General features: G+C 42.9%; 1 protein-coding gene across 3 annotated transcripts; it reads right to left on the bottom strand.

Moving 5' to 3' along the window:
- Positions 1 to 1,102: 1,102 nt before the first annotated feature.
- Positions 1,103 to 12,100, bottom strand: Cldn12 (claudin 12). 3 transcript variants are annotated; one of them, XM_006236052.5, is made up of 4 exons: positions 11,935 to 12,100; positions 10,535 to 10,611; positions 7,206 to 7,258; positions 1,103 to 4,528 (listed from the first exon to the last, which is right to left on the bottom strand). In XM_006236052.5, the coding sequence occupies exon 4, from the start codon at positions 4,497 to 4,499 to the stop codon at positions 3,765 to 3,767; it is 735 nt and encodes a 244-aa protein (XP_006236114.1). In that variant the 5' UTR covers positions 4,500 to 4,528; positions 7,206 to 7,258; positions 10,535 to 10,611; positions 11,935 to 12,100; the 3' UTR covers positions 1,103 to 3,764. The 3 variants fall into 3 exon arrangements, with proteins under 3 accessions (XP_006236114.1, XP_006236115.1, NP_001094283.1); XM_006236053.5 differs by having other exon boundaries at positions 11,799 to 12,057; NM_001100813.1 differs by lacking the exons at positions 10,535 to 10,611; positions 11,935 to 12,100.
- Between the last annotated feature and the right edge of the window lie 10,773 nt (positions 12,101 to 22,873).

The raw sequence follows: 22,873 nt of genomic DNA, 5'->3' as shown, positions 1-22,873 counted from the left end.
CAACGGATTGTTTTTCCAGAGGACCCTAGCTGGATTCCCAACACCCATGTGTCAGCTCAAAACCAACGGTAACTCCAGTTCCAAAGGATCTGATGCCTTCTTCAGGTCTCTGAAGTTTCTGCCAGGCACGAGAGTGGTAACAGGGAAGACACGAACATACATAAAAATAAAAAATAAAAAATAGCAGCACATGGGAAGAGAGAACCCCATTTTAAGATGTTAGTGGCCAATCTTGTCTGATCATTTTTTTTTAAATGTAAGTGACTTGCTGCTATTCTTACCAGTATGGTCACCCAGCTTACTTTACTCAATGAACTGCAAGCCCATTACTGTTACTCATTGTGAAGTTCAGCGTCTCAGGTTTGCCCAGTGGGCGTTCCTTGAGTCGGCTGCTGTGTAATCCACCTTCCATGGCTCTCACAGCATTTCCTTTCTCACGGCAAGTGTGCTTTCTTGCCCCAACCCTGAAATAACCTTATCCACACTTTAGATAACAAATGCAAATGATGTGTATTTTCATTTCTGGCTAAAGCCCAGAATTTTGTGGTTTGGTTAGCATAAAATGTCTCTCTAGCACTTGATTGCCAACAAAGTTGCCGAGTCTGGATTAGGACACTCTAGTTGGGATGCTTATATTGAAGCGGTTTCTGATTTTTGGTGCAACATATGGTTCTGCCACCTATCGGTTCGTAATAAACCTATGAGTTTCAGTGGGGGAGTTTAAGTCTGGAATGGTTGTGGATCCCAAAATAAAGGTTCATCACAGGCTTAAAAAGTGTTGACAGCACTCTCCTGCAAACCTTAAGCTTTGAATAAGGAGAGTTGCTGCCACTGACATATTTCCGATTCCCAATCACCAGCCTAACCACAAAAGTTCACTGATGAAGAAAGTTCGGCCAAGCGTATTGAGTGCTCTTGCATGGACTGGTAAAAAGCCCACTGAACAGAGGGCGTGATGCAACTAGAGGAATGGCTTCTTGTTCTCCAGGGGCCCTAGCTCCCCATCCATGGTCTCGAAAGTGCCTCATTTCCATGACATGCACATGATGAACGTTTTCCAAGACATTTTACCTTAAAGCTGAGAAAAGAAACAGAGACGAGCTTGTAAAAATACATCTTTTAATAAACGTGAGGCAGCAGCACAGCACACCCACTGAGGTCTCTACCTTGTGGTTTACAGCACACGCTATCCATCACAGGGCGTATGTACACGCAGAGTGAACTTGGGATCTTAGGCTTACTCTTCTCCCAAAGGTGGGTGACACAGACTTGCTGCGCCATCTCACATTCAAGGTTGTCTGACACACTGGCTCCATGGAAGGCCTTCAAAACCAACAGCTTTTTAGCAACAAAAGACGTTACCCACCCCATCTGAAGAACAGCCCCGGCAGTGACTCAGAAGGATTGTAAATACATGCTTTCCTTTGATGGCTCTAAAAAGCACTATTTATGCCCAATCTGGAACACTAAAAAGATAATACTGAAACAGCTGTTTCTCTTCCTGAGCGAATTTGTAATAAGCAGTAATTGGAGGCTATGGATGGTAATGCCAAAAAATTCTCATAAGAAAGCTTAATGCCTGTAGTTACAATCCTGTGAGCTGAAAACTGTCTAGTGTCCTCATGGCTGAGTCCACTTTTTTTTTTCTTTCCCTAATTTTGTTTTTAAGACAGGGTCTTTCTGTGTGGCTCTGACTGGCTTGGAACTTGCCATGGAGACCGGAATTTCCAGAGATGCACCTGTCTCGGCCTCCTCAGTGCTGGTGGTAAAGTCAAAAGCCACTACACCTGGCCCTGCTTTTATCTCTTTATACTAACGCCAAGGCATGGCGGGATTTTTAATCTTTCTGAAAACAGTTTAGTGAGAGAAGAACTAAGATTAGTTAATAAAAGGGAAGAAAACTAGTATTAATCTCAAAACTTCAACAGGACCAACACTCAGCTTTACTTATGAATGAGAAAAGGCGGAGGTGGAAAAGACTAGAAGCCATAATTTAAACAAAAAACACATAGAAATGCATGCTTTGTACTGACGGTTTTTAAAAATTATACAATTGGATTTACTTGCCTACATAAAGTAGTAGTGTTGGACTTAGGGAAAAGTACTACATATTCTACAGAAATACTCAGATTTGGAAAGGTGGCATCATAGACTGTTACCGTAAAATCAGCTGCTTGTAAAAAACTCTTGACTGTAATATTCCACAATCCTTACAAAACACAACGCTAGTAAGTGGACATCATACCAATTAGTGACCAGCTCAAATTCCTAATAGTTAAGACCCAACATCTCTCAATGTCAAAGTGGGAGGTTAGTACTAAATGGTTTTATCCATTTGACGTCACATCGGAAGAGATATTTTTAAAACTTATCCCTCTTTAATATCTCATCTTAGTTTCAGAGGTAGAACAGGTATAATTTAATCTCTCTCCTATCTCGCCCATTCTCATGATCTGAGGCCGTTATTACAGCTTGTGAGCTACGGGAGGAGACATACTAAAGTGAATTCCCAGAGTCCAGGCTACCGCTGGTGGTGTACGTAGGTTGGCTGTGTCAGAAAGACATGTTTCAGGTGAAACACATTCCTCAGTCAATGCCTGAAGTTTACCAGCTACCGTAAAGTCAGACTTCCCACTGGTTATCAGGTGTGTTAGAGCAAAACTCCTACATGGCTACTTCTCCTGTTTGTGTATCCTCTAAAGCACTTGCTCAAGTGTGAAGCAGTGTTAGAAGCAGAAACTGAACAGAGCAAAGCCACAACTCAAATAGGAGCCACCAAATGAATCTTTGGCGCTGACACTGACCGACAGCCTCCTGTGCCCTAGCATTTGTGTCTAAAAGACAACCATTTGGCTTCAACAACCTTTTATTCATTTGTCTTAGGCACTAAGAGCTTGCCCAGGGCATGAGCACTACCTGAAGGAAGGGTATCTGGAAAGGGATTCTTGCTTTGAATGAAGCGACATGCTGTCTCCTGACAGCCTTTTAACTCCGGCGATATAATCAGTAACTAAAACTTACGGGGTGTTACACAAGAGTGGGGCATGCCGGTAGTTAGTGCTCAGGAGGCAAGCTGGAGAACGGTCACGTGTGAGTCCAGACTGGTCTACAGAGTGAGTTCTAGGCCAGCCAGGGCTACACAGCAAGACCCTACGTGAAACCAACAAAGAAGTCAAACGTTAACTGTGTTTAAATGTTAGCCTTACTCTGTCATCATTTAAGCCACGTTCTGCTTTTCACTGAAATGAGGTAGAAGATACTAATCTTCAGTATACAGATGCCCTACTCGATTAGTCCCAAGAGAGAACGAAATTATACCTTCAGGCTGGTAGAGTGTGAAGACAAGCACTAGCCGTATCTGACCGAGACTCCTGAAATCTGAAACTGCCCCTTTCACTTTTAAGTCATCGGAGACGATGCACAATCTGAAATATCGGTAAGGATCAAACAGCATTGCTCAGTATGCCGTCTTCATTGCCTCAGTCGTTATCACAGGCCCTCTCACCTAAGTGACTGATCACAGACATCAACAAGGAGGCCAAAGACCCTTGGTCTTAGAAGCAAGATAAAAGGAATGTTTCACATTTAGAAGAATGAACCATGTACCTCATAAAGTCTAGCAGCCTTCCTTTCTACCAAGATATACAAATGCGGCTCCACTGATGGGTAAGGAACAAAGGAAAAATGTACACAGGTCCAAAAAGGCTCGTTATGCAGGGGGCTGTGAGGCTACCAGACACACTTTGAGCAGTTAATTATAACTGTTAAGTGCTATGTGAAACTACCGGAATGTCAATTTCAATGGCAGAGAGGCGGGACCGTGATGAATAGGGCTGTGAGTAAGTGTGCATCCCAGGAGGATGGGAGTACAGTGGCTGCCAGAAAGGAGAGGACAAAGACTTGCATGCACAGTACCAAACAAACAGCAGAAGAGCAGTCATGAACAGACCCCCTGAGCTAGCGATCGTGACAAACACTGCATAGTCAAAGGTAAAGACCGGCTCGAACTTCTTGTTGAGATGGCTGTTATAGAAGATGGCCCAGATGGATGGAGAGAGGCTCACGGTACCTGCCAGGAAAAACAGGAGTCCAGCCACCAGGTGGCAGCCTGCACTATTGACCAGACACTTGGCCAGTTTGATGTTAGGCACCGAAGACTTGAAGGCCGTGTTGCACATCCCAATCAGGCAGAGCAGCAAGGCACCCATTGCGATCAGGATGCTGAGGGGCAGGGCGAACTGGAGGACGCGCAGGTCCAGCTGGTCGACCGACAGGTACCAAGTGCGGTCGTACATCAGGCAGTCACTGCTTCCGTCATACCGGGCGCACTTCACCCACAGGCCCGTGTAGATCGTCAGGTTCTTCTCATTTCTGTTGAATGTGATGAGTCGCAGCTTCCTCCAGTTGGGAAGCAGAGTCCCCGCGAAGAGGCCTGCTACAGAGGCAATGCCGCACAGGAAGGAGAGGACCGTGGCTGCATGGACATCTCGGCAGCCCATGGCAGGAGGGCTTGGGCAGTGTGTTTCGTCTGGGGGATGACACACAGAGGGCAAATCAGGAACAGTGGAGAGCACGGCTAGAGCTGCCACCCACTGGCAGCACATTTACAGGAAAATGCCAGTGCACAGAGGGAGCTAGCCAGTGTGACCAAGCACTTCTGAGGCAGGAGGACTGCAGTATGTCTCAGGCCAGCCTGGTCTCTAAATTGAGTTCTAGACCAGACCCTGCCACCACCCACGCATCCCAATAGAAAGGCAGGCAGGCAGGAAGGAAGGAAGGAAGATGGAAACTCCTGCTTCCTCCCTGTACAGTATGAATGAACATTAGCATATATGTCCCAGATCAAGTGCACACACGTGCTTTGTTGTTGTCACTTTGTCACACAAAGCCAAAAATCTTTAGCCATCATTATTTTTCTTCATAATTAAAGAGAGTAACATCGCACCCAAAATATAAAATTAGTCATCAATATTCACTCAACATACGTATATGGGCCACTCTGCATATCAGGTATTCAATGAAAAAAAATCACAAATTATTCAAATTACAGTAAGGGCTAGGACACTCGCTAACAGCTACAGGCTCTACAACTCTGCTTAAGTAATGTAAGGTGAGACCCAAGCAGTGGGTGAGGGGTCTGCCAAAGGCAAAGGTGTGGAGGAGTGGGGCAGGACAGCAGGATTTAAAGAGCTGCCTCTTGACCTGGCTGACAGACAGACATTCCGTGTGCCCGTACTCCTCGTCTGCAAACTGGCTCAGAAAGTAGTACCTACTTTTTAAATCATGGATCCAATGAGTTAATGCAATGTCATGTACTTAGAACACCTATGAAGCACTGTGGAAAGCAAATGCTGGGTATTCATGATCAACTGCTTTTTCTGCTTGACCAGTGCAGTGCTTGGCACACTAGAGTGGTTTAAGCAACTTTTACTGAGTGACTACTACATGAGAAAAAGCCAGCTCATCTCACTGCTGTAATTCTGGCACACCAGAAAATTCTTACATGTGAAATGGGCCCATCTCCAGTCAACCAGTCAAACAGGAGAGGAGAACAAAAGGCCCTGGGCTGAAATTTCTGTCTACCTACCTTCTGGATGATTTCATTTGACAAAAGTGCTTTTCGGGGACCTCTCTAGAACTTGGTAGTTATAAAGCTATTAATGTTAGTGTGAGATAAATGCAGATTCTGAGGTAGAACACTTTCGGAGCACCTTGGCACTGTAACCGAAACGACAGCATAGCCTTTCTCTCTTCTCTAATTACACGGCTGTATTCTCCTCCCATCTATGATTAACTGTAATAAAGCAGCATCTGATTCAGATTTGATTTTTCTCCAGAGTTTATAATGCACCTCGAAGCACTACTTGAACATAGTTTCCACCATGAGGCAGCAGAGCAGACAAATTTTAGGGGTATGTTTACTTTGCTGTTGTTCAAAGCAAGACGAAGGGGTGAAGTTGACAGTGACCTTTTTGTTTAAACAAAGGAACATTTAGTCTTAGTCTTTCTCCTTCTCCTTCTTCTTTCCTGGAGCTGAGGACCGAACCCAGGGCCTTGTGCTTGCTAGGCAAGCGCTCTACCACTGAGCTAAATCCTCAGCCCCCGACAGTGACTTCTATACCTGATATAATATCATGAGGTTCACAGAATCCACCATCTTTTCCTGGATCAAATATTCTCTACTGAGATAGTATAAGAATATTCCCGGGAGGTCAGGATAGGAAAGATGATCACAGGGAAATGCTAAGAAACTAGGTCAGCACATGCTTCAGTAAGCAGACACAATGCTCTGTAGAAAACAACATCACGTTATACGGCCATATAAAGGAGGAGTAGTTGTACTATCAAAAATTCTATGCCTGTGTATTCAAATAATAATGCACCATTAAGTGTATAATATAAATGTAGAGCTTGGGCATAAATGGCCTTAAATTTTCGAATTAAACAAGGGTAGTTCTACGTTTTCCCACAGTATTAACTAGTGCTTGATATGTCAGTATCACAAGTCAGAAAATTTTCAGAATTAAATTGCAAAAATATAGGTTAATTTTCATGCAAATTAGAAAAAAAAATCTACCTTTCTTGCTTAATTTCAGCAACAAAGACTTTGGCTCGGCACTAAGCCCTTGGTGCAGGTTCGAGAATACTCGCCTTAGAAATACTTAATGACGCCAGGCTCCACCATCCAGTTCTTTGTCGATCTGTTTCCCCCCATATGATGAGCAATTTCCATAGTGCCTGGTATACGAACCATTTTAGGATTCTATGAATGAGGAGTGGGCCTTGTAGCAGGGCCATACGATGTATTCACAAATGTGGACTGGACAAAGAAATAGCTATGACTAAGAAGTCAGTCATGCAACAAGTATTTACAGCATGCGATGCATACGCAAAATGCCCCGAAAGGACACTGGTCTAGTATGTTAATATAGGTATGTTGTTTCATGCAGATTCAAAAATACCAATGGTTAATCAACTGTATAATTACCATGTATTAAGTCATCACCGTTACTTTATTAAGCAACGTAAGCCAGTGCACCATTTAGGAAAAAGTTATTGCCCTGGGTCAGGTAAAGAGGGAGCAGTAAGTAAAAGGTTATCCCTGTTTCTTTTACAGCTTCAAGACTCCTGCAGCAAATACGTTCAAACTCTTAACGCGATTACAACTTCATTCTTGTTTCCAGAGATGGCGAACAGATACTCACAATTTCAAAATAATCAGTGTTTCTCCAAACAGCCTGTCCTATGCCACTGATTCCTGTAACCCAAAGGCAGTGAGGAACAAGATCAGAATATATAGCCTTTATCAGCACATATAGATTTATCATTAATATTTTCCAGCAATCCTTAACCTACAGATAATCAAACAATGTTAATGAACATGGGCAGACCAGCATTTATTTCAGTGCTGCGTGTTTATGGCTTCCTTCAAGTTGATGTTAAATTTTTGCCTCAGTTCTCTGAACTTGCTATGTTGACACATGCTTAGCTAAACTCTCAAGGACTAACAGTTTTATAGAGTCAAGAGAAATACCATAAAATGTGTTTCAGAAAAAGAACATTAGTGATCTCAAATCTTCAGGTTCAAATGCTAAAATTAATGTTTATAGGTTGATGTCATTATGTGGGTGAAGGCAGGTACAGGACACAGGCCTGTCACTGGACAAGAGGGAAGGGCGGGAGAAAAGTTTTAGAGAGGAGAGGAGACTGGAGGGAGGGAGGGGAGAAAGCAGCTGAGACAACAAGGCAGCAGCTGTTAAACGTTGTGGTTTGCCCAGAAGTTATCTGTATTTTGATGCTAATTCCACTGCCCCAAGGACAGCTACCTAGTACACAGAAGTCAGATGACTTCACCAGAACCACCTCCCCATTGAATTTGTAAAATACAGGTGAGGGGCAGGTACCGGATAGAAGGAAGCCTGTCATTGGAGGAGAAGGAAGGATGGGTGGAAGAGAAGTTTGAAGGAGGAGGAGGAGACTAGGAGAGAGAGGAAGAGACAGGACAGAGAGAGAGAGAGAGAGAGAGAGAGAGAGGAGAGAGAGAGAGAGAGAGAGAGAGAGAGAGAGAGAGAGAGAGGAGAAGCCATGGCAGGTGATGTTAAGATTCTGTTCTGTGGATTTACAGGTTGTTATCAATGTTCCTAAGGGATGGATGGTACCGGACTTTGTATGTTTAAGTGGGCAATTATATCTTACCAATTGGGTCAAAGATTATTGTGTTGTGTGTTCTTTTATGTGAGGGTTTGAGTATAGGAAAGTGTGTGATGACAAGAGACACTGGGTCGCTGAGGAGTGGGGATGTGTTTCTACCAAGATATTGAGCAGATATCTTAGACACCGCTGTGCGGACCAAGCGGTGAAATAGACAACTATACTTTTTATTTTTATATTTTTACAGGAACAGTTAAGGTTTCTCTCTGCATATTTATAGGTTGTTATGACTATTCTTAAGGGATAGATGTGTACAGGATTCTGTATGTCTAGATGAACTTACATCCTTATCAATTGGTTTTAAGCTAATTGTATTATTCATTGAGCATTTAACATATAAATCTGGTTTTTGGGTTCCAGTTTGTTGAGTCATGACTTAACTGGGTATTGGGCCTGTGAGCAGAGTCTGGGACAGGAAGCCCTGCTAGGTTATAGAATGCTTGGGGCTAGCACGGCCTGCAGAACTCGATGTGTGCGTCAGGTGTAAAGACCCACCAAGAGGACAGTATGTGAAAGTGGCTGACAGAGAATTAGCTAGAGCGCGGAGTGGGAACTCCCAGGAGCCAGTCCAGTGCTTTTTAAATTATACCGCAACAAATGTAGCATCTTATAACTTCTTTGGTCATTTCACCTCTTACCCTGTTTTTAACTCTACCTATCTATAATTTGGTAGTAAGTCTCACCCTACTGGTGAGATAATGTCTCACAGGGTGACAGAGGAATGATATGAAATGATATATTTTGTGTTAAAACCAAAAGAATATCGCTGACTTCCAGATTAAGACTTAATCAAATTTGAGACTTCTTGCGCTAGGTCAATGAATTATGTATCCAGAATAATTTGTTTGAGATGCAGATCTGTCTTCCCTTCTTTACACTCGATAGCTTCCCACTTCCTGAATAACGAAAGCCTCTCTGAAATTCTCTGGAAGCCTCAAGCCTCCCCACAGCGTACACACTCTGGCTTTCCCCCCAGTCTCAGCCTCTTCTCATGCCTCTTTTACCTTATACAGCTGTCTGTGTAACTACTGTTTAACTATCCAGGGTTTCCAGCTTTTAATTTAATTAAGGGCTAGGCCACACGGCATTCTTCCAAACTATTACTTTTAAAGATTTATTTTTATTTTATGTGTGTGGATGTTTTGCATGCATGTGCGTCTATGTATCACATCACGCAGTGTCTGAGGCCGGAAGAGGATGTCAGATTCTCTGAAACTGGACTGAGAAACGGTTGTGAGCTACCGTGTGGGTGCTGGGAACCAAACCAGGTCCTCTGAAAGAGCATCAAGTGCTCTAAACTGCTAAGCCAGCTCTCCAACCCTTTAAGAACTTCCTCAGTCCCACCATATTCTTTAACTGACATCCAGTCCTATGGCTGGGGAGACATACCTGACCCTCTCCCTCTCTGCAGCCTTCCTCCATCCCCGGCTACATGATGTAAATAGCTCTGTTTTACTTTTTCTTTGGTGTCAGTGATAATGTGTACAATTCCTTGTTTACAAACTGTTCCTTCCCAACAGATTGTGAATTTCAGGAGAGAGATCCCTGTTTTGTTTGCTGTACTCGCGACTGACACACAGAGACAGTATTCCATTACTTACCGACCAAAGGAATCAATACATAGCTGGTCCCTATGAATCTGGCTAGGATATTGAGAAAATTATAAATTTGGTTTACCGTAAGTCGAATTCATTTCATTGGGACAGGTCACCACACCTGTCTCTGAAACATGTAGGCTGTTTCTAGATTATTTGTCTGTTTCTGCTCCTTACTGGCCAAAAGTCTCTCCAATTTTTTAAAATGAAAGAAACATTTATCCAGGAATAATGACAGCGCTTTCATGCTTTCATTTTGGCAAAGTTCCTGATCAAATCAAATACTCTGTCCCAAAACAGTGACTCCATGTTTGTCATCTGTCCCAGAGCGACTTTTCAGAGAAGAAAATTTGGTCCATCAATGCTATCGCCGGTAACATTCTGAATAAAAATACTCTCAAAAGATTATTTTCTCTGGCTTTGAAGAGAGTTCAAAGAAAGCTGACGCAGAAATAGTGGCTAAGTGCTTTTGGATTTCTCGAAACCATTATAATTTTTTTTCCGGGACAATTCCAAGGAGTCACTACAAAAGAATGTATGTTTCATGGCCACTAAATTAATTTTTGATGCTAACTCTGGCCATCCCTTCTACCTATAATTTGCTGTCCTTGGAAACTGTAACCATCTATCACCGAACCCACAAAGGTCCTGCACTGTTATTTTGCTGGAGAAGAAAAGCATCGTCCCTGATGCAGACAGAAGAAACATTATATAACCCTTTAGTGTACCTGATCCTTCGAAATCAGCTTAGCGAGCTCAGACGAAACAGGAGCACATCTGCACACAAAGCAGAGATAATCTGGACCTACCAAAGTAGAAAAAAATTGCGCCAAATTACTATAGTCCTCTCAAAACTCTATTTTAATTCACACATAATTAGGGGAAAAAAGTAATCGTCTAGACTTAATAAAACGCTGCAACAAAACAGGCATACAGTAAGTTTTTCAAAAAGACAGTTTAAGGTTGGGGGTGTAGCTCAGTGCTAGAATGCTTGCCCATCTTGTAGAAGGCCCTAGGTTCAAACACCACCACCATGAAAAAGCAAAAACACAACAAAAATAACACAGGCAATCTATTCTTATTCACTCTTAGATGTGAGCCTCAAAAGAAAAATAAGTCTTATTTTGTGATTTGAAAGTTCAGAATAATTAAGGCTAAAATTAAAAAAAAAATCACTTTACTGGGTTACATTGTACAACCTAAAATTTGCAATCAGTGCATCCTTTTTAGTTTATGCTGTATGGTATCGTCCTTAGCTCAAACTGCTATTTGGTATGTTTTCTCATCTCTAACGAGGAGCGACTTCCTCTTTAAATACTATTTAACTCAAACAGGTAGGATGAGTGAAAACTCATAAACGCCTGGAAGCTTCCTGGATCCAGGCGTTTATCACTGGCCCTATTACAGTAATTATGCAGGATGTGGCCTGGGTGCTGATTTAGATTGAGGCTCCCCACCTCCCGTCCACGATTCTTGAGTTGTTATCAAGCACGATTGCTTCAAAGTCAGAAAGGTTCGTTTTACAACCAAAGACACCAATCGGACCCCTGGGCAACCTTTTCCAGTGAGGTCACCTAACGCAGCAGTTCTCAGACGTGGAGACGGGCCCCTTTGCAGGCCAGGGCAATGTTGGGGAACAGCAACGCCAGCTCCGTGTGCTCGCCCCCGCCTCTGCTTGCCCCAGTGGGAGCCGCGTCCTCAGGAGACCCCGAGCGGCCGAGCAGGGAAAGGGGGGCGGCTTGCGCACAGCCAATGGCGTGAGTGCCCCGCACGCTCGCCGCGAGCCCACCCCTGCCCGGTGCGTGGGGAGCTCAAGCAGGTCAGCGTTACACAACCATCTCCGTCAGCCGCGGGGTCGAAAATAGCAACTCGCAGCTCGCGCCTCACACCCACGCCAACCCGCCCCCAGCCCTCAGCTGCCCCGGCAACGCGGCTCCACATTTCCACACTCCTCTGAAGGCACGAAAACGTTTTCAACGCTGTACCAAATACCTCCTCAGCCACTTTCCACATCCACCCGTGTGGGCAACATTTAAAATGCCGACTCGCCGCCACTTCGCCGTTTCATGCAACACCTTCAACTACTTGCAAAATACTCCGAAATGGGAGCGTTCCTGACCACACCTACCGATTCCTCACGGCCCGGGCATCCCGATCGCCCACTCGGAGCAGCGTCTCCTGGTCTCCCTCCGCTGCCGCGGAAGTGCGTTCTGGCGAAGCCGCCCCGGAGGCTTCAGGGAGCCAGTCAGGCTCTGCCCCGGCCCTGCTCTGGAATACCTTGGCTGCCTGGAACTACAGTTCCCAGCATCCATCGGGCCGCTGGCCGCCGGCCATATCCTAAGACCACCTCCTCCTTCCGGGTCCCGCCTCCCTGATTCCTCTTGCACCTTGTTAGAGCTGGGTTTAGGGCTTGGTGTAGAATGCTCTTCTGCTCACGCATAAGGGACACATTTAAGATTCGTTTGGCCACTCTATCAAATGTTCATTAAGTGAAAAAAAAGGTCTAACTCCAAAGCCACACAGTTTTACAAGGGGCGCTTTCCGTGTTACTTCTGTGGTTATCTTAATTATAGGCAAAGATAAAAGCAAAATTCCGTACCTAAAACTAGTCATTATTTAATCTAATTTGACTTTTCTACGCATCAATTATTCTCTCTCGTATTCTCTTATATGTGCATCCTGTGCGGATAAATATGTCAAAGGATTCATATAAAGTATTTATTAGATTAAGAAAGAAAAAAAATTAATTCCTATGGTTTCCAAATGTGTGTGTGTGTGTGTGTGTGAGAGAGAGAGAGAGAGAGAGAGAGAGAGAGAGAGAGAGAGAGAGAGAGAAATGGTCGATGTTGACAACTTTTTTCTTTGATTTATTTTTATCTCTTTTTAAACTTACTTTACATCCTGATCACTGCCCCCCTCCCCGTCACCCCCTTCTAGAGTCCTTCCCTCATCCCCTCCCCTTTCTCCTGAGTGGGTAAGCTCCCATGCCACCCCCCAACCTTGGCACTTCAAAGTCTCTGTGAGGATAGGCGCTTCCTCTTCCACTGAGGCCAGAAGGCAGCCCAGCTAGAACATATCCCAGGTACTAGCAACAGCTTTTGGGATAGCTCCTACTCCAGTCGTTCGGAACCCACTTGAAGACCAAACTGCACATCTGTTACATATGAGCGGGAAGGCCTAGGTCCAGTCTATGTTTGTTCTTTGGTTGGTGGTTCAGACTCTGAGATCCTCAAGGGTCCAGGTTAGTTGACTCTTGACTCTGTTGGTCTTCCTGTGGAGTTCCTATCCCTTCAGGGCTGTCAATCCTTCCTCCTATTTTTCCATCAGAGTCCCCAAGCTCCATCTGCTGTTTGGCTGTGGGTATCTGCATCTGTCTTGAGTTAGCTGCTTGGTGGAGCCTCAAAGAGGACAGTCATGCTAGACTCCTGTCTACAAGCATAACAGTGTATCATTAATAGTGTTAGGGATTGATGCTTGCCCATTGGATGAGTCTCAAGTTGGGCTCGTTATTGGTTGGCCATTCCTTCAGTCTTTGCTCCATCTCCTATGTCTGCATTCCCTGTAGGCAGGATACATTTGGGGTTGAAAGTTTTGTGGGTGGGTTGATATCCCAGGGTTCCTGCCTGGCTATGGGAGGTGGGCTCTTCAGATTCCAAATCCCTAATGCTGTGAGTCACAGCTAAGGTCGCCCCCATTGATTCTCAAGGGCCTCCCTTATCCCAGGTCTCTGTGGTGACAAGTTTTTCATTATTTTATTTTTCATATAAATTTTTGATTATATCCCCCCTCCTCAACCCCTTTCAGATCCTACCCACCTTCCTACCCACCTAACTTCATGTTATTTATCAAAACAGAATAAAGCTCATGAGAGTCAAACAAGCAAAACTCAATAAAACAAAAAGTCCCAAACCAAACCAAAACAAAAAGTACACAAAAAGTGTGGAGTCTTGTTTTGCAGCAGTCAACTGTTCCTGTGGTTGATGTCATTTTAGATAAAACTGATCTCTTTCTGAGTAGGTATCAATTGCCAAGAGCCTCTGGTTCGGGGACAACTTTTGAATCTAAGCAAGTACACATTTTTTTGAATACCATTCATCTAAATGTTCTGGAACTTCTCAATTGCAATTTCTCAAAAAGGCTAGACAGTTCTTGTAGTTGACATGATGGTAAGAGATACCACCCATTCTTGTTCAACTCTGCCCTGGTGTTACCTTGGGCAGTCTTCATCTGTAGAACAGTGTGTTTGCACCAGAAAACCATGAGAATTAGATTAATCTAAACCTTATAAGAAGGAGAACATAGAAAAGTACAACAGTATTTCTCACACAAGGACTTGGCTGTTAATGCTTCCCATTCTGTGTTGCTATAGTTACTCAAAGGGGAGGGTCTATTATCTGTCCACTGCTGTCCCCTTCTCATGATGGCCATATTGCTTCAGATGGCAAACAAGACTATCTAAGGCCAGAAACAGTCAGCCCCCAAGCAGAACTGGAGAAAGTGGGTCTCTAGCACACAGGTCTTGTCACCCCAATCCTGCTTCTGACCCCACCTTCTCTGCCTCCTGAGTGTGGACAAGGTGTTTCTCTCCTCCCATGCTGCCACCATGATGGGCTGTACTCTCAAATGTAAGCCAGAATAAACCTTTCTTTCTATATTCTTCTTGTTGAGTACTTTGTTACGGGGATGAGAAATGCAATGTAGTCCTCTCTTTCCTCCATTGCTCTTCCACCCTAAGAACACTTTGACCGTGAGGGGACACCCGGACAATACAGGATGTCATAGTTTTATGGACCTGGTTAGCAATCTTAAATTTACCCAAAACCTTACCTCACCCCTTGCCATGTAACGTGACATGTTTGGATTCAGAAAAGTCTGTGATTGGCTTTAGAAAGTCTCCTCCTGCCTATCATATTCCAAGAACCTCTTCCAGGCTGAGTCCAAAAATCTAGATTTTTGAGTCACCTTTTTTTTCTTTAACTTTTCCAAAAACCTTCTTTTCTTTGGATTTGAAAGCGCTGCCATTTCTATTTCTAATCTCTCTGGTTAGTTCCATGCCAACCTTTCCTTCCCTTTTAAAAAGGAACTTGTGTCTTCAACTTTTGTAGGACTACATTACAGATTTGGAAATATCACACGTCTCGTTCTTTGAAACAGATTAGCTTTTATGGTCTCATGTTTTATAGGAAAATCCATCTGTATTCATCGTACTGTTCTTACTATTGTTCTTGATGCCAAACGGTACCGCTTCTGGGAAAGATTGTTTGTGAAACTAAGGTTCAGTTATTATACAGCATTCTTGTTTTCCTCGTCATGGTGCAGCTGACTAGGGACTTTTGCTGTTTTATTTAATCATGTTTCAAACCTAGTCAGAAGCTTTTACTCAACATCTGTCCTTGACTTAAAACAGCCTTCACATCCTGTAATTTTTATAAAACCATATACAAATAAAAGTAAAGGTATATTTTAGCTGTACAATTTTTTGCTCAATAGAGTGAAATTATACTGAAGTCTTCTTAAGGCTTTTTATATAGAAATAATACCAAAATAATGTTTGATAACCAATAAAAAATGAAGGCATTAGTTAGAAACTACTGGCAATTTCAGAAAAACACACTGAAATCTGATGTCATGAACAAAGGAAGCTTTTGTCCTTTGCTTTCAACTTTGAACACACGCAGAGTTTAGAAAACAAATAGGAAAAAATACTTTGCCATATATTGCTCCCAAATTAATTTCAATATAAACCACATATCCTGTTCTTCAAATTCCAAGTATTTCGAAGGTCATGTTTCAGACAGTAGCTATGCCTCACATAGCTTGGTACCTGGGTATTCCAAAGGCTTAATTTCTAGACATTTTAATGCTATACACAAAGGGGATAACTTCCTCTATAGTCTTCCAAGTACCTGATAACTTAACTAATAAACTGTCACATGGTGAAAAACATTTAAAAATTATAATTTCCCCCAAATGAATGGGCGGGTACAGTCAGAAATCGTCTTTAAAATCACCCTGTCCTGATCAGAGCCAACAGAGGCAATGGCCCTGATTGTTTCTCTTAAGTATCCATAGGGAAACTGCAATATCCAAAGTTATCTTTCTTCTACCCCCTTCCCATTTATATTGCCTGCTTTTTATTCTCCTTCAACTAGTTAACAACACGCATGCAAAGATAAAAATGGAACCTCTGGTAGATGTGTTCCCACTGCCTGCTGAGCTCTAATCAGAAAACAAGGCACCTCTTTAAGGGGAGAAACAACACCACCAACCCCACCAACAACACTGCTTTTCCTTTCATTGATTTTAAAATTTTATGGTCTTAACTGCCCAACTTGTAATGTCAACTACCAACTCACTGGCTTAATCCCAAGTAATAAAATTTTGTAAAGCAGACTGTTTTCTCCAAATCTCTTTAAAAATTGGCTAAGAGAATCTCCATGGAGATTCAAGGCATTTGTTTATTCTATAGGAAAAGTCAGATCGAAATCAAATTTGTGGTGCTCAAGAGATAAAAATACACACTGAATTTATTATGCTCTTTAAACAAAAAGTTGACACACTTTTAAAATAGGTATCTTATGTGTATTTGTAATTTTTTTTAATCTTTCATTTCTTTAAACTACAGGGAGGATGTTTATGCTCTTGCCTTGGAACATTTTCATCATTTTAATCGAGCGTCTGTGATGTTGGGAATCAAACTCAGGGCACTGCACGTGTTAGGCAAGTGTTACCATTAACCAACATTTCCCACCTGCTGGAACATGTTTAATGTATCTTCATGGTAGGAACTGGTATTGGCTCAGGACCCTCCAAGATCAGTTCTTAGCACAAAGGAGATTTATTTTCCCCAGTGGGACAGGGCAGGAAATTGAGACAAAGACAGGAAACAAAGGACGAGGGAGGAGGGGAAGGGAACAAGGGGAAAGGAAAGGGGTAATTGTCTGCCCTGTCCCTGGAGCGGGGGAGATGGGGCAGCACACATGGACAAAAGTAGACTGCTTCTGGATAGAGAGGAGTCAGATGTGGTATACAGTCCAATGGTGGCTTATAAAGGTAAAATGGGAAACCCTGTGTTAGCATGAGGCATTTAACTTTAATTGGGTGTGTTAATTAGGTGAACCAACAGGGGCTTTTGACTGCTAGATGCTGGATTTCAGTACTTTGATAGCTGGACCTTGGTAGCCAACCTCAGGAAGTGGCCAAATAAGGGAACAGACCTTAGTGGCTAGCTTTAGGAACGCAATCTAATAGTTTTTAGCAAGGCAAAGGGAACTGGGGAGAAGGACAAGGCCTGTCAGAACTGAGTTTGCCTTTCTGTGGCTGACTACAGTCCCTTCATTCATACCATAAAAATTGGCACAAGATGTACCCTTGTTAACCGGCTTTTCAATCTTTCCTTACACAGTAGAAAATAGTCCATGTATTTGTGTACTTTTTATTCGTCAAGAGATTGATTTTTTTTAGCTTCCATTTCCTGCCTCAAAGAATCTGACTCCTATCATTGCAAAGCATCTGAGCTGTATGGAAGAATAACTGTACTGGAGAGGTGGATATGACCTGAAGTAGTGTACCCTGACGTAACTTGTCTCCTTACAAAAGCAGGCTCAGGCCACCGAGATGACCAGTGTGTAAAAGCACTCCCTGCACATGTGTGGGGACCTGAGCCTGATCCTTGCAGCACACCTTAAGGCTGAAGACAAAAACCGACTCCGCAGAATTGTCCTCTGACCTCCACTTGCCTGTGGTACACACGGCCCCCACCCCCTACAGTCACAAGTATTTTAAAAGCAGACTTTTCTCTTTACACAGCCAATACACATTTATCATTTAGAAGAAAAGAAATTTCATCTCGATAAATAACGAGATGTTATACACTGAAACAACATGTTACGGTTACGGCTGGGTCACATACTCAGTGGTGGGACCAGAGATCATACGGCCTGGTGAAATTGTGGATGCCTTACCTCGTACAAGCATACTCTGTGATGTTCTAAATTATGAGATTGACTGACTAACGTTGTGGCGACTTAGTTAAACCACTTTGGCTCCCAGTGGGTTCCGCTCCTGCTACACCCATCCAAGAGCTCTCTGGATTCACAAATGAAAGGCAGGCAGGTGGGCAGGCATGCACACATGCATGCACGCACACCAGCTAATTTTGATATACCTTGACTAGTTCAAGGTATGAGCATTTCTAAAAGTCCCTGAGGCTCGCATACATTTCCCTCTGGTATTCCTGGCTTAACACCTAAATCTATGTTTTATCTTTGCTACCCTGTGAAGCCCCCAGCCCCATCCCCACCCCCATAGGGCTGCTTCCCCCCAACACACACACACACATTGCTGGATATTTCTTCTGCAGCTCTGAAATCTGTTCCTTCTTGGTTATAGTGATTCTCCTCTTCTTTCTCCTTCTCTCCATCCCTTGCCCGAGCAATCTAAAAGTCCCACCTTTGTCTTTTTGCCTAGCCATTGGCTGTCTGGCAATTCTTTATTGTCAGTTGAAGCCAGCTGGGGGCAGGTAAGTAAGACAAAGCATTAGACAATTCCTAACAGCCTAAAGTGTGATGGTTTGTATATGCTTGGCCCAGGGAGTGGCACTGTTGGGAGGTGTGACCTTGTTGGAATAGGTGTGGCCATGTGGGTGTGGGCTTTAATACCCTTGTCCTAGCTACCTGGGAGCCAGTATTCTGCTAGCAGCCTTCAGATGAAGATGTAGAATAGAACTCTCAGCTCCTCTCAGTGCCTTGCCTGCCTGAATGCTGCCAAGTTCCTGCCTTGATGATAATGGACTGAACCTCTGAACCTGTAATCCAGACCCAATTAAACGTTGTCATTTATGAGTTACCTTGGTCATGGTGTCTGTTCACAGCAGTAAATCCTAACTAAGACACTAAGGGCGCATTTCTCAGCTCACATTCCTCCTGGCAAACAAGGCACAACCATATACAACAACAAGAAGAACAAAGAACACAATTCACTCTGGAATATTTTTATGTGAAATTTTCAGAACACCGATTCAACTTCAGACTGTAATACACTGTTTGCAATGTCTGTTAGAATAATCTTTTATTTCTTACTAGTAAATCCAGAAAGACATCTAGAATTTATTGAAAGTTTGCTGTACATAGTATATTGGTAGATTGGCTGTGTGCTGTAAAAGGAATTACAAATTCTAGCTAGCCAGTATAAAAGACACATAATCCAGGTATTTTGTTTACAAGATGTAAGCCTAGACTGGGCAGATTTTGGAGATATTCTAATTTACATACAGCAATGTGTGCCCTGTTCCTTGCTGTTTCTCCTAGCCACATGCTCATAGCCTACTCATGGCCTCTTCCTTCTCTCTCTCTCCTTCTCTTTTCTTCTTGCCTCCTGTTTCTACCTGTAGCCAGGTAACTGAAAACCCCTCTATCTCTATCTACTGCCCAACTATAGGCTTTAGCCTTTTATTGACTAATAAACTTGGGAGAAAGGTTTATAAAACAAAAGCTGGCATAGGCGAGAATTCACACATCTTGGGGCAACCAGGTCTTAGGGTAGAGAATTTAGCATTTGAATACATAGCAGCATCAGACTAATCCCCAACATCTCCCCACTTTTGTCTAAATAAAAAGGCTCTTTGTCTTATAGTAACAAATCACATAGAGTAAGAACAATTGTGGAATCTATGGTATAGTAATTGCATTAATAATGTGCAGTCCATTTAAATTTGGCAACTGAGGAGAAAGTATTCTATTATCTATGCTAATTGGTGAGTTTAGAGTTCTATACTTAAATCGTTTTCTCATTACCACCTCCCCCCCCCACCCCAGCTGGGGACCGAACCCAGGGCCTTGCGCTTCCTAGGCAAGCGCTCTACCACTGAGCTAAATCCCCAACCCCTACCAATCTTTTTTTTTTAATGTGATTTTTATTAATTTATTCATTTTCAATAAGATGAGCTTCCTTTCTTCCATGATTGAATTTTTTTTTTTATTAACTTGAGTATTTCTTATATACATTTCGAGTGTTATTCCCTTTCCCGGTTTCCGGGCAAAAATCCCCCTCCCCCCTCCCCCCTCCCCTTCCTTATGGGTATTCCCCTCCCAACCCTCCCCCCATTGCCGCCCTCCCCCCAACAGTCTAGTTCACTGAACCCCTACCAATCTTAAAACACCTATTCACAACTTCCTCCAACCTTCCTAGAACACCTTCTAGGTGTTCTAGATTCTCTAACCTTTACTTACCAATTTAAAAATACCCTCCTACAACTTAAAACGTTCGTGTCCTCCAACCTTCATAACTTGCATTTACCATCTGTAAAATACCTCCTTAGACCCTAAAACACTTTCTTAGATCCTTTATAATTGTGAGACTACGAGGGTCTAGTTTTCAACCCCGCCAGAGATTTGAAAAGGAATAAATGTTAGGAAAGAATGTAAGAAGTGCAAGCAGCATCCAAGGCTACAAAGTGACAAAGAATTGGCTGGCTGAACATTTCCCCAGAACTGTCTCTATAACCTTGCAGCGTTCACCTTCAGCCTGCTGGCTCAGTACATCAGTCCCTTTTGTGAAGCAGGGATTATGAAGGATTTGTTTACCCTGTCTTGGCAAGGCTTTGCAGTAGCCTTCCCTGTGTCTGTTCGTCCTGTCTGGACAGCATTTGGTCTGTAGTTGAAGATGGGACACTCTCTGCCAGGGGCAGCTCGCCACACTGAGGCGAGCTCCGTGGGTAGGTTCTTGATGCTCATCATCTTCCTTGAGGTGGAATGGGGTGCTGCCAGGTGCTGATGTGTCTACATCAAAAAGGGCTTAAATAAAACTGTTAGTGCTTTGTCTTAATTTGGCTCCCAAAAGCTACAATTCCAGATGCTAAGGTTCCCTGCCTCTAGCTGGCTTTGATTAGTAATAAAAAACAAAACAAAACAAAAACAAAAACAAAAAAACAACAACAAAAAAAAACAAAAAAAACCTTCTATACAGAAAATAACTGGGCAGGGAATTTTAGAGGTGGGACTTTTAGATTGTGTAGGCAAGGGACCGAGGGGAAAGAAGAACAGACAAAATCACCACAGGGGCCACTCCCCTGACTAGGTCTGTGGTAGCAAAGATAAAATATAGATTTAGAAAGTGTTAATTAAGGGATACCAGAGGGCAGTGTGTGGTAACTAGTTCAGAAGTGGCTCAGCCATTGAGCTAGTAAGGTATATTAAAAATATCACTCTGGGCTGGAGAGATGGCTCAGTAGTTAAAGGCTAGGCTCACAACCAAAATATAAAAATATTGTTTTCTGTGATGTGTTGTGGTGTGTGTGTGTGTGTGTGTGTGTGTGTGTGTGTGTGTGTGTCTTTCATTCATGAATCTAGAGCTCTTGGGTGGGTGCAGAGTATACACAATGCCCAGAGCTCAGTGCAGATTAACAATTCACTGCTGCAGATGGCACACAACGCACTAGGCAAGAACTCACTTTTAAACATTAACCGGAGACTCCCGAATGGAGTCCACATAGGCTGTGAGCTTAGGAGGAGGGAAGAGTTGGGTTCTCAGAGAGAAGAGCTGAGTCACATGGTTCTTTCCCAGGCCAGGGAACTAGAACAAAGGAACACAGCTGCTGGTGGGATTTACCTGGGGCCCCTCTAAAAGGCTTCTGGCTGCCTCAGAAAGCTTGAGATCAGTGGTGCTGGGAGCACCTGCTGTGCAAAGAGACAGGCTACTCAGAGGAAGGCAGAGAGAGGCAGACAGTAGAGGCTGCTGGCCCCTCTACAAGCAGATAATCAAAGGATAGAGATAAATGACATTTGATTTAATCGCTTTTAAGGATAGAAAGGAGTACAATGGTAATTGTTTAAGTGGTTTTAAGTATACATGGAGTATACATGGAATAAAGAAATCGAGGACTTTTATCTCAAATGCAGGAAACAGGCACAGAGAGAGAAGGGAGAATGAATGAGAAAAAAGTGCATTAAAACATATTTTTAAGAGTCTATGCTAGGGCAGCTCTAGGGATCTTCGAACATGGTCTAAATGGAATTTCTGGGATTGCCTATCCTGGTATGACAAATTCAAAGCCTGGAAATAGGCTTACACAGTGAGTAGAATGGAATTTAATTAAAGTTAAATAGATGAGTAATACATTGAGGCTTTTGACCTTAAATTATAGATCAAAGAGCAGGGGGATAAGTAGACATACCTTATCTCAGACAGATAATAGAAACCTATATTAATTCAAGTTATATAAAGAGAAAGGGGACATATTTACCCACAGAGATATTGATCTCCACAGAAGGGACAATTTAAGTAGACAGATGAATCAGTAACTCATGTAGGTTAGGGCAGGAAATGTTAGCAGAGCACCGACACAACAGATAATATTTGTTTAGATGGTTTTAATTGCTTTGAATTGTTTTAATTATCAAAATGAAGATGACTATGTGTTTGGTGGTTATATTAAAATTCCTCTGGGAGACAGGTCAAGCTATTAAAACAATTCAATCTATACCTTTAATGATTTCTGGTTACTGGACCAAAGACATACTATTTTTGGAAAGAGCCTCTGTACTTGTGTTGACAGGAAATGAGAAAAGGCTTCGGACCCCTTTCAGAGTGATGTGGATCAGATATGACATTTGAAGGACCCCCGAAGTTCGTGGCTACAGAAAAAGTAAAATACAAAAAAATCAAACAGGGCAGGTAACCTGATCTGCTGATTCCTACACATGGAAACAGCCCATAGACACAAAAATGTCTCTAGTCAAGACTTCAGCTAATATTGGACAATAAATCCTGTTGGTTATGGAATCCTTAAGATTCTTTGTGCCATCCTTCATGTGGCATGAGTGAAGATTTATCGTAATTGGTTACTGATAAAATTAACTCATTAAGGGGTTGGGGATTTAGCTCAGTGGTAGAGCGCTTGCTTAGCAAGCACAAGGCCCTGGGTTCGGTCCCCAACTCTGAAAAGAAAAAAGAAAAAAAGAAAAAGAAATAACTCATTAAAAAAGACAGTTGTCGGTTTACCTACTCAAACAAGGAGCAAAAATTTATCCTTAATTTACCTGTATACCTTGCATAATCCTACAGATATA

This window comes from Rattus norvegicus, chromosome 4 (genome assembly GCF_036323735.1).
Source record: "Rattus norvegicus strain BN/NHsdMcwi chromosome 4, GRCr8, whole genome shotgun sequence".
Lineage (NCBI taxonomy): Eukaryota > Metazoa > Chordata > Mammalia > Rodentia > Muridae > Rattus > Rattus norvegicus.
The sequence above is the reverse complement of the archived record's forward strand: the minus strand, read 5'-3'. Positions and strand labels throughout refer to the sequence as shown.